This window comes from Phyllobates terribilis, unplaced genomic scaffold, assembly GCF_046119375.1.
Source record: "Phyllobates terribilis strain yellow unplaced genomic scaffold, ASM4611937v1 Scaffold_1__5_contigs__length_1240528914, whole genome shotgun sequence".
Lineage (NCBI taxonomy): Eukaryota > Metazoa > Chordata > Amphibia > Anura > Dendrobatidae > Phyllobates > Phyllobates terribilis.
Window position 1 is genome coordinate 908,595,811 of NW_027362761.1, and position 16,566 is coordinate 908,612,376.

At 40.2% G+C, this 16,566-nt stretch overlaps 1 protein-coding gene across 12 annotated transcripts in view; it reads left to right on the top strand.

Annotated features, from left to right (window-relative positions):
* Positions 1-16,566, top strand: part of BLTP1 (bridge-like lipid transfer protein family member 1) — a 303,862-nt gene that overhangs the window by 127,298 nt on the left and 159,998 nt on the right. For all 12 annotated transcript variants that reach the window (XM_073641272.1, XM_073641320.1, XM_073641292.1 and 9 more), the window contains exons 25-36: positions 162-442; positions 1,511-1,761; positions 2,051-2,306; positions 3,073-3,913; positions 4,497-4,567; positions 6,654-6,827; positions 8,460-8,580; positions 9,101-9,241; positions 11,179-11,306; positions 12,617-12,819; positions 13,121-13,318; positions 15,540-15,751. In XM_073641272.1, coding sequence (XP_073497373.1) covers positions 162-442; positions 1,511-1,761; positions 2,051-2,306; positions 3,073-3,913; positions 4,497-4,567; positions 6,654-6,827; positions 8,460-8,580; positions 9,101-9,241; positions 11,179-11,306; positions 12,617-12,819; positions 13,121-13,318; positions 15,540-15,751 — 2,877 coding nt within the window. The remainder of the gene's footprint in view (positions 1-161; positions 443-1,510; positions 1,762-2,050; positions 2,307-3,072; positions 3,914-4,496; positions 4,568-6,653; positions 6,828-8,459; positions 8,581-9,100; positions 9,242-11,178; positions 11,307-12,616; positions 12,820-13,120; positions 13,319-15,539; positions 15,752-16,566) is intronic.

A 16,566-nucleotide genomic window follows, 5' to 3' on the forward strand; every position in this document is an offset into this window, starting at 1 on the left:
TTGTGTGATTCTCATTTTCGTGTAACCGTTTGGCATTGGGATCCTAATAACGATTAAAAACATTAAGTAGTTACTTGGTAATACAGTTTCATCTACATTTGCAGCTTTGGATCTTATTACATTTGATATATTTTATAGCATAATACCCTTTTTTTAAACAGATGGGTGCTATCCGGCTTGCAAATTGTAATCTCCACAACCAAGCTGTAGGTGAAGGTATTAGTGCAGCGGTTCAAGATTTGCAGCTGAGACAGTACATTGAACAGCTGGACAGTAGCAGATTGGGACTCCAGCCTGCAGTTTTACGTAGGGCCTATTGGCTAGAAACTGGCTCTCTGGTTTTGGGGCTCATCACAGCGGACATAGCCCTAGCTGCGGACCACTCTTCTAAACATGAGGTCCAAAGGCAGTTTTTGGAAACACATGACAGCAGGACTAGAAGGTGAGTCAATCAGAACATTTCTTGGCATTTGTGGACTCCATAGCAGGCATTCCATGGAGATTATAGATGTCATATATTCTTGTAATGTTGAATTTTTTTGCATTTCAGTGTCATTGTCTAAATATGATGTAGAAATGGTATACTGCAGTTACAGATTGTGTGTATCGTAGCAAAGAATTATGGCTTGCTAACGCTAGATTCCAGTTTTCTGAAGCATACTTAGTTGCCCTCACACAATTGTCCCTTACTGATACTATTCATAAGTGAGGCAAGATGGCACTAAATGAGCAGTTTACAGCTGGACCATCAAGGATAGCAATTCAATTTAATGGTCACAATGCATAAGGAGGAGTCAGGTAGATCTGTCTTGTAAATGAAAGATGGAAACATCTGGACCTGACCAACATGTGGAAGGGCCGTCACTTGTCAAGGAGACAGCTATACATAAAATAGGTAATGGGAACTGCTAAACACTAGTAAAGAGTATTGCCATCTTCATAGATGGATATTGTTTGACACTCTTAGAGTAAAGAGTTGCTTCTATTCCCGAGAACTTGTTGTGGTAACCCAGCCATGATACAATCTTAAAGGGGTATTTCCATCTCCAAGATCCTATCCCAATATGTAGTAGGTGTAATAATTAGATTAGCAAATACCTTCAGTTAGAAATTTAGTATAGTTCTTCAGATTCGCTATGTCGCTTACCCAATGTAGGGCATTCTAGTAGCTTAGGTATCCATGTTATGACCAATCATATAGTGACAGTTAGTTAGACAGCTCTTAGTGTTCGTAACCATGGATACCTAAGCTACTGCAATGCCCTGCACATGGGGTAAGCGACATAGCGAATCAGAAGAACTATACTACATTTCTAATTGTAAGTATTTGCTAATATTATTATTATTATTACACCTACTACATATTGGGATATGATCTTGGAAATGGGAATACCCCTTTAAGACTCTGAGCAACAAAAGTCTTATGGAGATGTATGAAAAAAGAGAATCTATTTTGGCTTTGTCATCTACTTTATAACCTCACAAATCTCTTATTTTATCTTCATTCTAGGCTATGGTTCTTATGGCCTGATGACAATGTGAAGAACAAGAGGAGTAGAAATAAGTGTGGTTGCCTAGGGGGCTGTCGTTTTTTTGGTGGCACCACAACAGGACTCGACTTTTTTAGATTGGAGGAGCTGACACCATCAAGTAGCTCTGCATTTTCGAACACTAGTGCTGAGTCCGATATGTTCTACGGACAGTCTTTACTGCAACCTAATGAATGGATAATTACTAAAGAAATGCCAAAAGCAGGGGAAGGTAGGCATAATGATAAATCCATTTGTTTTACAGTTTTCATAATGTGTTCCTTACTTTACCTTATGCATTTATAATGAATTGTACATGAACAGATGGTTAATTAAAGAAAAACTATTGTATTACTACCTGGAGTAGAAGTGTCATAGATGCTACGTTTTGTTTGTAAAAGTTATTATGTGGCGAGCCCTGAGAAGTATGTTTTATTTAAATGCACAAATATGAGGAACTTTACTGAAACATGCTATGGCTTATATAAAAAACAATGATTTATTTTATTTATTTTTTTAAGCTAAGACTAATGGCTGTAAAAGGAAGGAGTGGGACTCCAGATCCGTGGTGATAGAGATTGAAAGAAAAGCGCAGCACTTGAGCCTACAAGTCCCGTTGCGTTCTCATAGCTCGTCATCTTCTGAAGAGAATAGCAGCTGCAGCGCTGCCCTTCCCTTGCTGGCTGGCGAAAAAGACAGTCCATCTTCTATTACAGAGGAAAGTATAGGACAAGTTGACTATCCACCCAGAGCAAAGTCACAAGAATCCCATGGGAGGTGACTACCCTTTCCCTTATTTGTGTTGTTTTCTATAATAATTTTATATTAATAATTTTTATTTCTATAGCACCAGAATATTCTGCAGCACTTTACAACTCAAAGGGGACATGTACAGATAATATCAGACATTACAGAATAACACATAATTTAGCAGATACCAAGAGGAGTGAGGGCCCTGCTCTCAAGCTTAGTCTATGAAATTATCTTATTTATAAAGGACAATTCTGCTCCTATTATCATTACTGCCAATGATCCAAAAGAAAACAAAGGCTTTCTAACAACTGTATAGACCAATGTGCCATAAGGTAGAAAATGCCTTCCTGATCCCTATTGTTAATTAGACAGATCTCTGCATTAACTAATTACAGTCAGTTGCATAGCCTATCATTAAATATAGTAAAAAATGGCCATTAAGGTATATGCTTCGCAGGATTTTTTCTAACATGTATGCTGGCAGTGCAGTACAGTCTTCTTATCCTTCCCCAATCTATCAACACTTTCAATCATCACCGAGTCCTGTTCCATAACTTTAAGGTTCGGGCAGTAAAGTATTGCTATCATATTTTGGGGTTAAGGACTGTGATACTGGTGGCTTATCCTCAGGATATTCTCTGCATTCAAGTGTTTAGTGAAAGAAGTGTCTAGCATAATGGGAAACTTGGCCTAAAGTATTATTACATTTGCAAGCCTCTTTTAAGAACTGGTGATCATCCACTATCTATTTGAGCTAATTATCATTTCATTACTTGTTTTGTGGTTTTAGTGTTCCGGTTGAAGCTTTGGGTAGTAGTCTTGTTTCTCCAAACTCTCATGATAGACCTGTGATTCATTCTCCTCTTCGATCTCCTTTGAAGCGTCAGGCATCTGTGTGCTCGACAAGACTTGGCAGCACAAAAAGCCTTTCAGCTGCCTTTTATGTGGACAAAGCACCAGGACCTGTCGGAGTTCAGTTTAGTAGCGATGTCTCACGCAGTGATGAAAATGTCCTTGATTCACCAAAACAGAGGAGGAGTTTTGGTTCCTTCCCTTACACTCCGTCAGCAGATTCTAACTCATTTCATCAATACCGTTCAATGGACTCCAGCATGTCAATGGCGGACAGTGAAGCCTACTTTTCTGCAGCTGAAGAGTTTGAGCCTATAAGCAGTGATGAAGGCCCTGGCACTTATCCTGGGAGAAAGCGACGAAAAAGGCAGGCTCAAAATATTGACTATAGCCGGGGTTCAATTTACCATAGTGTGGAAGGTCCATTGACTGCTTCTGCCCAAGGAGAAGACAGGCTGGACGCAAGAACATTGCCAATCCGAACTCATGCCTCTCAGGCATCATTTGTCTCTGCTTTAGGGGGAGAAGAGGAGCCCTTGGAGCATATTTATCCAATGGAGGCTGAGAAACCCATAGATCATGAGCAAACTGCTCAGCAGCCTATGATGTCTTGTTACCAGAACTATCTGAGCCAATTTCAGGTGTTTAACTGGTCTGTCAAACATCCCACAAATAAAAGAACGTCAAAGTCTTCTCTGCACCGACCCTTAGATTTAGATACACCAACTAGTGAAGAAAGTTCAATGTCTTATGAACAGCTCTGTGTCCCAACTTTTAAGGTAGGTCCAGTGGTAAAACTGGTATTAACATCTGCACTGTCATTGGACTATTTCTTGTAAGTAGTTTTATTTCATTTATTTTCATGGAAATTAAACACACATACATAAAACATTTCATGCATACATAAATACACACTTTGAATACATAGGAAATTTTTTTTACCTGGATCATTGTTTACGTGACTTGATTTGCAGGGTCTGGGACATTGGCCAGGTCTGGAGTCTATGGTCACCGGACAGGAGCCCTGAGAACCGCCTCTGACCTCCTGACATCCACGGCTTTTCTTTTGATTAGCCGGCCTGGCGTACTGCAAATGTGATGGCACGCAAGTCCTGTTAAACAAAAGAAGAACCATGGATGCCGTCAGGTAGAAAGCTCTTCTCAAGGCTTATATCTGGTGTCCACAATTACTGACATGGCCGACGGACTGAGTCCTATGAGTCCATTTGCACCAGCTGTACTCTGTTTCTATCCCACTTGACACTTTTATTAAAGAATTTGTAAAACTGTGCTTGCTCTGTTATCTAACCTGATTTTTTATATATATATATATTTTTTATTATTTTTTTTTTGTTTTTCAAGGTTCTAAAACAAGGTCTTTCGGCCAGTGCTTTACTTGACAGGGGGATGCAACTTATAGGCAATTCCTCAAGGTGAGTTCTAAAACCTTCAGATGTACCCTGTGTGGACAGTGATAGACCCCAAAGAAAGAAATAAGTAGTTACTACAGTAACAGAGGCATGATCATTTGTTATATGTAGCCACCATTAACAAATTGAGATTGAGAATTTCCCCTTGTAATAATTGACCCACAAGCTCTATGGCCAACATAATAAAATGGAGGCCTATCCTAGGATAAAGTTTGATTTGTTTTGTTCTACAAGCTCCATCACAATGCTGGTTAATATACTACAGTATGTATAAGTCTTTTATATATATATATATATATACAGTACAGACCAAAAGTTTGGACACACCATCTCATTTAAAGATTTTTCTGTATTTTCATGACTATGAAAATTGTACATTCATACTGAAGGCATCAAAACTATGAATTAACACATGTGGAATTATATAGTTAACAAAAAAGTGTGAAACAACTGAAAATATGTCTTATAGTCTAGGTTCTTCAAAGTAGCCACCTTTTGCTTTGATGACTGCTTTGCACACTCTTGGCATTCTCTTGATGAGCTTCAAGAGGTAGTCACCGGAAATGGCCTTCCAACAATCTTGAAGGAGTTCCCAGAGATGCTTAGCACTTGTTGGCCCTTTTGCCTTCACTCTGCGGTCCAGCTCACCCCAAACCATCTCGATTGGGTTCAGGTCTGGTGACTGTGGAGGCCAGGTCATCTGGAGTAGCACCCCATCACTCTCCTCCTTGGTCAAATAGCCCTTACACAGCCTGGAGGTGTGTTTGGGGTCATTGTCCTGGTGAAAAATAAATGATGGTCCAACTAAATGCAAACCGGATGGAATAGCATGCCGCTGCAAGATGCTGTGGTAGCCATGTTCGTTCAGTATGTCTTTAATTATGAATAAATCCCCAACAGTGTCACCAGCAAAGCACCCCCACACCATCACACCTCCTCCTCCATGCTTCACGGTGGGAACCAGGCATGTAGAGTCCATCCGTTCACCTTTTCTGCGTCGCACAAAGACACGGTGGTTGGAACCAAAGATCTCACATTTGGACTCATCAGACTAAAGCACAGATTTCCACTGGTCTATTGTCCATTCCTTGTGTTCTTTAGCCCAAACAAGTCTCTTCTGCTTGTTGCCTGTCATTAGCAGTGGTTTCCTAGGAGCTATTTTACCATGAAGGCTTGCTGCACAAAGTCTCCTCTTAACAGTTGTTGTAGAGATGTGTCTGCTGCTAGAACTCTGTGTGGCATTGACCTGGTCTCTAATCTGAGCTGCTGTTAACCTGCGATTTCTGAGGCTGGTGACTTGGATAAACTTATCCTCAGAAGCAGAGGTGACTCTTGGTCTTCCTTTCCTGGGGCAGTCCTCATGTGAGCCAGTTTCTTTGTAGTGCTTGATGGTTTTTGCAACTGCACTTGGGGACACTTTCAAAGTTTGCCCAATTTTTGGGACTGACTGACCTTCATTTCTTAAAGTAATGATGGCCACTCGTTTTTCTTTACTTAGCTGCATTTTTCTTGCCATAATACAAATTCTAACAGTCTATTCAGTAGGACTATCAGTTGTGTATCCACCTGACTTCTGCACAACACAACTGATAGTCCCAACCCCATTTATAAGGCAAGAAATCCCACTTATTAAACCTGACAGGGCACACCTGTGAAGTGAAAACCATTTCCGGTGACTACCTCTTGAAGCTCATCAAGAGAATGCCAAGAGTGTGCAAAGCAGTCATCAAAGAAAAGGTGGTTACTTTGAAGAACCTAGAATATAAGACATATTTTCAGTTGTTTCACACTTTTTTGTTAAGTATATAATTCCACATGTGTTAATTCATAGTTTTGATGCCTTCAGCGTGAATGTACAATTTTCAAAGTTATGAAAATACAGAAAAATCTTTAAATGAGAAGGTGTGTCCAAACTTTTGGTCTGTACTGTATATATGTTGGCATTATCATTTGTACACCTCCACTAGTTTCTCCACTACTTTTGCACCCGAGGCGCTTGAAATATGAATAGTTGTCTATAACAAATCTTTATTTAATATACCATGTTCATCCATGCAGGGGTTAATTACATTTTATTCTTCTTGGTTAGCACCCCTTATACTCCTTTGGAGAAAAAAGCAATGGACAACACAGATGATGAAACAATAACTGAAGAATGGACTCTGGATCAACCTGTTTCTCATACACGGACGACGGCTATTGTAGAAGTAAAAGGGGCAGTGGATGTTGTTTTGAGCCCCCTCGTAGCAGAAGTTTTAGACAGGTACTTTGGGCTTTTATTTAGATCTTGTTGAGCTTTTTGTTTTGTTCTGCAAAATTTGATGGAAAAAAGGAGCAATGTGATTGTAGGCATTCTGTGTGAATGGTTCTGGTCCACAATGATTTAGTGACAATCCTATGCACTGTATAATAAGTCATGTGAGGATAATGTAGAATTAATGTATCTACTATCAATGATCTTCCTTTTCTCACATCTCTTGGCCTCATTGCGTGCCCAGTGAATGGAAAATACATCTGCAAGAATTATAGTGCCATCAGAGGCAATTGCTAAAATGTATTCATTTATTTACTTTATTTTCAAGGACAATCACCCTTTTTGATGCTTAAAGGCTAATTTAGACGATCCCATAACCTGGGATCAAACTTTTGTAGGAACGCTCAGTCCCAATTATGTATTGGTCTTAAAAATCATTGTTCTTTGCAGCACATTGTCTTGTGTAAACAGGAGCTGTACTGTCGAGAGCTGTGATATTCTATATTAATAAAATGAACATGTTGTTGATTGTCCTGTCCACATAGAAGTTTAGTTGTTGTAAAAAGACCACTTAACGACAGACAATCCAATCCTAGTTTAATGGTTCATATTGTGTCATATAAGCCAGGTCTAAGACCTACACTTCTTTAGGATCTATTAACACTCAGCAGTACAGATTTATAGTACTAGTTGGGTGTATAGGTTGAGAGGATGCTGGAGACTTTAACTTACACCGCTTAGTTTTGATGGGTAAATGAGTTATCCAGGCTGGGGTCACATAGAGTGGTTGCAGACTTTTGTCCCAAGCCCGGAGAACCCCTTTAAGACCTACACTCCTTAGGGTGTATTCACTCAGTTAGCAGTGTATATTAGAGGTATATGTTGGGAGGATTTCTGCTGTGTAGTCATACAGTGGCATATGTCCATTAGTTCCAATTTTTGAGGGATTGTTCAGCAAATGAAAATCAGAAATTTAATTTTAAAAGGACATAAACAAGTGAAAAAAACTGTAAGAAGTAATACCCGCTTCAATCCCTTGTAGCTCCTATTCTGAGGACTACCTGGTCCTCACTGGTCTCTGCTACATAGTCCTGCTGTGATGCCCTGGAAATGCCCGCTCAGCCAATCACTGAATGGGGACAGACCACATTGGCCAGTAATCTTCTGGGCGGGCATTTCCTGAACAGGGGCTGCCGGGGTTGGGTGAGGTTTACCATTATAATTTTTTTTTTTTTTCTTCTAAGCCCTGTAAACATATTTTTCAAACTCTAGAAAACTCCATTGATACAAAAGTATGTATTTTTATTTGATTTCTCTGTATTGAGTAGTCTTTTCAGCTATGCTGTTCTGTATAACAATAAAACGGGTACCAAGGTTTTGGTTGGGTGAATCAGTGACCTATGAATGTTTTACATGTGCACTAGCATTTACCTGTAGGAGGCTGCAGAGTGTGAATGTAGCCTTACTTATATGTCTCTCAAAGTTATCATATTTTTCTGATAATGGTTTTTTGCTTAATAAAATGTCCCGGATTCTGACAATTTCTAAAGATAACCACACTGCACTCCTGATGTGTAAGCCGCTATGTGATCTCTTGGATTGCCCTTTAGCTGGGCTTATAAACCTTCTTGCTGTCCTTAGGTACATAGAGGCTATGGTACATTTCACCAGCACCAGACATCCAGCTGTGATTGTTGATGACATACATACAAAGGTGCTAAAAGAAGCTGTGCAAATCAGTAAGACCACCTTCTCGGAAAATGTAAGTTCAATAAATGTGTATCACCCAAGAACCATGTGGGCTTCTTTATGTTTTTCCATCTGGTGTTTCTGTATTAGAGCCATTAAGCAGATAGTTGACAGTGAGAGGTGCCCATGGTGGCAGCTGGTATAGTTTTCAGAGGCACGGTCATTATGTGCTATTGCTGCCTTTAGTGTCTGTGATGGTCAAGCTCAGTGTACGTTGGAGATGTCCACGTCAGTCAAGTGTAGCCTGTAGAGATTTACTGCAGACTCTTATTCATTCGCATGTGACTTAATTCCAGGCTCTCATGAAGAGTGGAGCTATAATCATCGCTATAGCGTAATGTATAATTTATGTGCAGATCTAGTCCCTATAAAGCTAGTGATAAGGAAAGCATTATATTGCTGTCTTGTTGCCAGCTGATAGTATTTCCAGTGTATTGTTTAGAGATGATACATATGGAGTAAAATATTCATTGCCATTGCCACATTACGAGAAGATAAAGTCTGTACATTCGTGTTATATTCTTCTTTTCCAGCAACCGTCTAAGCAAGAGAATAAATTATCCAAACCTGAGAGTCATGTTAAAGGAAGCACAAATCAAACGCAGACCAAAAGCGGCCTAAACCAAGATAATGTGAAAATCAAGGGGCTTCAAGCCAATGTCTCAGTACCCAAGGTACACTATGTGTTTATTCCCTAAAGCTTTAAAAGCCTTTAAATGAAATCTTTCTGCGGGTTTTTGCAATGTAATCTGAAGACAGCATGAGGTAGGGGCTAAAAACATAGAACTGTAGAAAAAAGACATGGATCGCACATCCCAATATTCATACTTTGATCTAATGCCTCTCGGCAAAAATATACAAACTGAACATGAGGTTCTTAGTTTAACATTCTGATCAAACTGTATTAAGCCCACTACCACGTCATGGTGAACCTCTTAGGTGGTCCCTAGCCTGAAAGGTGCGGCACCATGCTTAAACCACCATCAGCGCAGCAATGCACCAGCAGGGTGGGCGGCTCGGTGCCTCACAGCACCCATGATGCAAGACTGAGTCTGCACGACTCCAGGCTGCCCGCCTCACCGACACAACACCGCAGTAACAATGGCCGCCACACAACACCAGTCACCAGGTGAATAGATGTAAAAAACTCACAAGCTCTCAGACTGTGGACTGAGAGCAAAAATAGGCAGAGCCCCCTATAGGGACTAAAACACAGATTTCAGCTATGCCTCTCTTATCAAGTTCTATCCTGTTATTTACTTGCTATTAATGTTTTAGCCCCAGTAGCTTATCATTGCTGGACACAGCAGCACATGCATGCTAGTCCGGCAGCGCCCCCTCCTGTGATAAGCAGCTCTCTGTCTATAAACATTGTATATAGAGAGCCTGGTGTGGGCGGGGTTAGGTTTCTCAGCTCTGCTGCATTGCTAAATCTAAAAGCTCTGTGTCAGAATGGCTGCACCCAGTAAACTAAGTGAATATAGGGTCCCTTTGTCTACATCATGCTGCTCTCAGATGCGGTAGCAAAAGCCTGCTGACCGATTCCCTTTAAAAGTCATATCATAAATCCCCAAGCTTATTATGTAGTAAATCTTTGTTTTACTGAGGTTGTTGAGGACAACAAGAAGGGCAAGATACTCGAGTATATGTTTTTTCTATGGATGCCATAGAAAGCTGAATTTATTTGTGATTTAGATTTGATTTTCTAGTTAGACATCCCAAACAGTGAAACTTAAGGGAGCTTAACACCTGATACATGCTGTCCAAGCTACGGGAGCCTGGCTTCATGATTGCATGATAGTTCCCTTTGAAATGCTCCACTGTTTCAGAGAAAGCATAGTTAAAAAATCTGGTAGGGAACGAAAGGGACAGATGAAAATAGTCCGGCGCCGCCTCTGACTGGCTTTTCCCAGGTGATTGACTGGTCTCTTGCTATGGGAGAGACATGTCAGTCAAGAGCGGTACAGGAAGAAGCTGGCTGGAGGTGGTGCCGTACGAGACACATCTCTTACTATGGTCCCACACCAGACCTTCTAACTATATTTTTTCCAAAATGCTGGAGCACTTCAGAGAAGAAGATACCTGGCTGCAATCGTGCATCCAGGCTCTGATTCATGCTGCCCAAACCACGGGTAACCTGAATCAGAATCAGAGGTGATGATGCAAAAGTCATGAATGCCATTAAGTTGTAAAAGTATGATGCTAAAATACAAGCTAAAAAAATAACAATAGAAGATAAGAAACCTGTGTGGTTACCACAGTCAAGGATAGCGTTAACGGTACATAAATTACTAACTCATCTCACATACCGTATTAATCTTTCCTGACGTGTATTATCTAGACTGAGATCCTATATACCGGCCAGTTTTACACTAGCTGTTCGGGATATGCAAGGGACTGAAACGGTGAAGACATTTTCTGATGAACTCTTAGATTTCAGCAGCACTGCATAATATATTTCCCTTTGCTACAGTACTTTATATTCTTCCTGTCTTAAGTGCTGAACCTCATCTTATAATTATGTGTCTTATTTATATGTCTTATTGTTCGCTCTATGTTAGAAAAATAGCTGGAGGTAATCTGAGGAAATAATCAACCTGTCTTGTTTCAGGTGAATCTGTGTTTGTTACAAGCATCCATTGAAGAGTCTTCTAATCTAGCCGCAAACAAAAGTGTCACCCATGTTTCTTTAATCGCACTCTGCTTTGATAGAATTGCTACACAAGTCCGGATGAACAGGTAAAAGATTAGATTAGTTAAAGAGTAACCATAGTTTTAATTATTTTTACTTCAGGAATCAACAGTACACATGACAATAAGCAGCTATGTAATATATCTTATAAGACAAATCCGCTTCTTTCTCCATCAGGACTGATCATTTCATTCTCAAAATTCTCAGTTCTCTGGTAAAATTTGTATTCAGTGAAGACATAATGTTACGTTACTGAGATAGGAGATGGCCGATCCTCAGGCAGCATGTATCAGGCACTGGCTGTATTATCTCAGCCAGGTATCCTTGACTCTGAAAAACATTTCAGAGAAAAACATTCTTTAAAGGCTGCTGGGGACCGAGCCGCACTCAACACAAGTCGGACAGGCGGGTTCCTGCCGGCTTCACCCCGCCCGCTGCCCTGTATTGACAGGTCTCTGCCAACTTATGTGCATAGGGAAAGACAAGTCACTCCAGTGTAGCAGGTGGAGAGACGCAGCAGCTTTTAACGTATGTTCTTATCTGGAACACTGCGGCATTTCAGAGTCAAACATGAGATCATATAGCCAGTGCCTGTTACATGTTTACTGTGAATCGGGCTGCATGTGTCAGCTGTCAGGTTCACTTCAACGTGCAAACTCAGCCAGGGTTTTCTGGAAAGGGTATTGCATCATGTTTGTCATTGAGATCACATTATCAACTGTCATACTTAAAGTATTTGATTGACACTGAATCAGAACCTTTATAAATAGGCTCAAAAATGGGGTTTTCCATCATAAAAAAAGTTTTTTTATGCCATATTATACGAATATTTTATCACTTACTGATTGCCTGTATTCTCCTATTGATACTCAGAATGAATTAGCCTCAGGACTTTTTAAGCTTTATGGCTAAAGACCATCATATACATTAAATGACAGTTGGCCTAAACATCAGTTTTCAATGGTATAATCTAATGTAAATGAGGCCTTCTGACTCTCCTCCGATAGATGATGGTGGAAGAGAGAAGGTATTTTAATAGTCGACCCTTTTGTTTTCAGAGGAGATCCCTGCATGTGTCACATCTGTCTAACAGCCATGACACATGCCGCCGCGGCGACAGTAAAAGAAATGGCGAGCACGCCAAAATACTCGGCGAGCACCTGAGCATGCTCGCCTAAAGGGTTAATGAGACATACTCGCTCATCACTAATTGGGAGTCATTTTTGGGATCTCTCAGGATCCTTGACTATGAATCCCCCCCTTTACAGTGTTATGACTTATCCTGTATAAAAGTAAGCTCATATATTTTCATTTTGGAAATATGTAATCTTTTTTTTTCTATTTTCATTCTTTAAAGAGGCGTAGTAGAAGAAACCGCAAATAATCCAGAGACTGGTCGTCCACCAGTAAACTTGGAGAAATACGCCAATGCCACGAAAATGCAACCACAATCATCTGGGTCATTAAGGTCCAATGCTGGAGCAGAGAAAGGGAAAGAAATAGCTGCTAAATTAAATGTCCATCGAGTACATGGCCAGCTCAGAGGCTTAGATACATCAGGTGAGAAATATTTTGTATATTACTGTAATAATGATCAGTAGGGTGTATAAAAGTTTAAATGAAGGAAATGGTCCACGTTTTCGGCAAGCTAATGCCTTTTGCTGCAGTGCTAATCTACTGAGAACATATGGACATACCGCAGGAAGGCTTTTTTTTTTCAAGCGATATAAAACTTTTCTGTCTCTCAGAAGCAGCTGCATATTTTCTTTTGTGTGCACAGCCAAAACATTATTGTGTCTGCTGCCTTGTAGATACCTACCATATGCCCTTATGATTATATTTCTTCCCTCCCTTTGATCAGACATGGGAACCTGCGCAATCACCACTATTCCCTTTGAAAAATCAAAGGTTCTATTCACCCTGGAAGAATTGGATGATTTCACATTTGTGGATGAAACTGAACAACCTCCAACTACTGATGTAACCCGCATTGGTCCAAGTCAAGAAAAATGGGGATGGATAATGTTTGAGTGTGGAATTGAGAACTTGGTCGTTAAAGGTGATTTAAGTTATTGTTTGCAGTGACAATGTATAATTATAGTATTGTTGGTGGCTTTGAGCTGATATAAGATACCTATTACCCATAACACACAGACCCTTTTTTGTTTTGTAATACCATAGGATTTGTAGATAAATGTATCTGTGCTGGTTCAGCTAACCTACATAACTTTGTAGTTTTTAAACATGAGATTTGGAAAATGTATTGATCTTACTTTAAAGGCAATCTATCACCAGTTTTTTTTCTATGTAATCTGAGAAGACAATGATGTAGGGGCAGAGACTCTGATTCCAGCGATGTCACAAACCACTTTGTTTTGCTGTTTCAATACAATCAGTGTTTTATCAGAAGCAGATTATCACTACAGAACAAGCTGGATTGTGTCTCCTAGTCCATCCATGCTCCCACCACTGATTGCAGCTGGTGTGGGTGGGGTTATACAGGGCTCACCATTCCCAGAATGCTAAATCTGCAACAGAGAAAACTGTGATTCTATTATGAATGCTCACTCAGTAAGCTAAGTGATACATTGCAGGGTTTCTGTAACTACCTTATTCTGCTGTTAGATCACATAGCAAAATCCTGCTGACAGATTCCCTTTAAGACACAAGATGACATCATATTTAAAATGTTAGTAACCTGATCTTATGATCACCACATATATTATACTACCTATATACTTGCTGCATTACGTTTCAAATAAAGGATATATCTAAAGTGAACCTGTCATAAAGTAAGAATATATACGACCATAGTTTTGATCCTTAGTTTAAAGGACTCCTGAAGAAGGCCTGTCACAACTCTGAAAATGTCTATTTAGTAAATAGTTATATTCTCCATGAAATACCAAATTCGGAAACACCTTTTGTTCGAACTCTGTCTTGTGCTTATCATGTTCTTCCTCCTTGAACTTTATGATTAAATTGACAACTAAATTGTTGGAATTTACCTTGTCAAAGAGGTGTGTCCCTACAGTCTGATATGGTCAGCACTGATTGAATAGTGTCAGATTGGGAAACCAATAACAGCCAGTTGTCAGTTTATTCATAAATGTATAAACGGAAGACCAGGAATGGCACAACATGGAGTTATAAAAAAAAAAAGGTTAAATTGTTATTTCATGGGAGACACGTGATGAGAGCAGACAGGTTCTTTTTGTAGAAAATCTTTACTTTTGCGAAGTGAAAGAAGGAATGTGTTTACTATTGTAATGAGCGTATGTGATAGCACTACCCCACTCAAACAAACACTTAGAAAAACAATCCTCCCATCAAAGTTTTTATCCTCTTAATATATTGCAGTCATCACATTATATAGCAATGTGTACTTACAGTTTCTCATTTTACCTTTCTATCCAATTAATTCTTCTGTTTTCTCTGCTCTATGTAGAAACAGGAAGTCTCTTGTCCCTGCATTTGTCATTCCCCTCTTCACCTCCTGACCCAGGTGCTCCGCTCCCCCCGCTGCCATAGACTTTTGCACTTATGAGTTGTGCAGATAAAATTGACCTCCTGTTTCTACATAGAGCTTGGATGGATTACGCTAGTCAGTTTCTAATGGTGTGATGTCTAAGGGTATGTGCCCACGTAGCGTTTTTCAAGCGTATATGCTACGGAATTTCCGCAGCGTAAACGCTTGTGAAACGCTATGTAATCCGCCCCCCATGGTCCCTAGGGGATTCCGCAAGTTTAATGCCCATGCTGCGGATTTTTCCGCAGCGTTTTTGATGCGCAGAAAAATCCGCAGCATGTCAATTAATTTTGCGTTTCCACATGCGGAATTGCCTTTGCAATGCAATAAAAAACGCAAGGCAATTCCGCATGTGGAAATCGCTGATAAACACATACTATATCTTCTTTATAGTAATCAACGGGATGGAGAAAACTGAATGGGATGTTAGAAGTTTAAGTCTTTTCCTGGAATGTAACTACTGTGCACTCTCAAGCAGGCTCTGGTGGCCAAGCTCCTTGGAAACAAGCTGTACACTTGTAAGATAAAAGCTCTCACCGCACAAGAATGAAAGCAGATGATAAAAAAACAAGACGATTACAATCTTGCTTATTTCCAGTGAGCTGGGAGCAGTATGTATGTCCAAGCTTGTGATCTAAGGATGATCATGTTGGTCTGAGTGACATTGAGTTCATAACTTCTTATTCTGCTGGTAGGTGACGACGTTTTTTGCTTGATATGAATTCAGTTAATGTTAGTTTATTGCTTTCAGGTGGGCGACAGTCTGGGGCTCTCTTATACAATTCTTTTGGTGTAATGGGGAAATCTGGCACCAATGAGCGGAGTGGAAAACTTAAGTCTAATGATTCTTCTGATTCCCCTACTGGAAGTGGGTACAGCACTGATGTATCTGATGATAATATCCCATGTGATGGTATGAGCCCATCCTCTGATCTCAATGGAAATTCTGTGTCTGATGAACAAGTAAGTGGCTGTATGAGCAATATATAAGATAAGATAAGATATACTTTATTTATCCCGGAGGAAATTGCGGTATCACAGCAGCAGAACACAGATCTCGAACATGACACATATGATAACATAACATTTGGAATGCTTTAGACATTGCTTTTCAGACATTTGTTAAACACCCCCATAGCTGTTGGAACAAACGATTTCCTGTATTTTTCCTTTTTACACCTTAGTTGTATTAGGCGATTGCTGAATGTGCTCTTCTGTTTCGCAAACAGTTCATAAAGCGGGTGTGTGTTGTTGCCCATTATAGCTCTGCACTTCTTAATCCTATCCTCTACCTCCTCTTCAAAAGTCCCAAGCTGTAGGCCCACCGTCGCGCTAGCCTTCTTGATAAGTTTGTTGAGCTTGTTGGTGTCAGCAACACGCACACTGTTACCCCAGCAAATTATTGCCGCAAAGGTGGCACTAGCCACAATGGATTGGTAGAACACCTCAAGCATTTTGCCACACACATTAAATGACCTTAACTTCCTTAGGAAGTACAATCTACTCATCCCCTTCTTGTAGACCTTCTCCATGTGGCACTTCCAGTCTAGCTTGCTATCCAGGTAAACCCCCAAATATTTGAAACTGTCCACCATCTCCACATCCTGACCGTCAATGGTAACAGGTAGGCATACCTTCTTGCACCTTCCATAGCTCATCACCAACTCCCTGGTTTTCTTAACATTTAGTTCTAGATGGTTAGCCTGGCACCATACTACAAAGTCCGCAACCACCCTTCTATATTCCTCTTCATCCTGGTCCTTCCCAATACCGCCAAC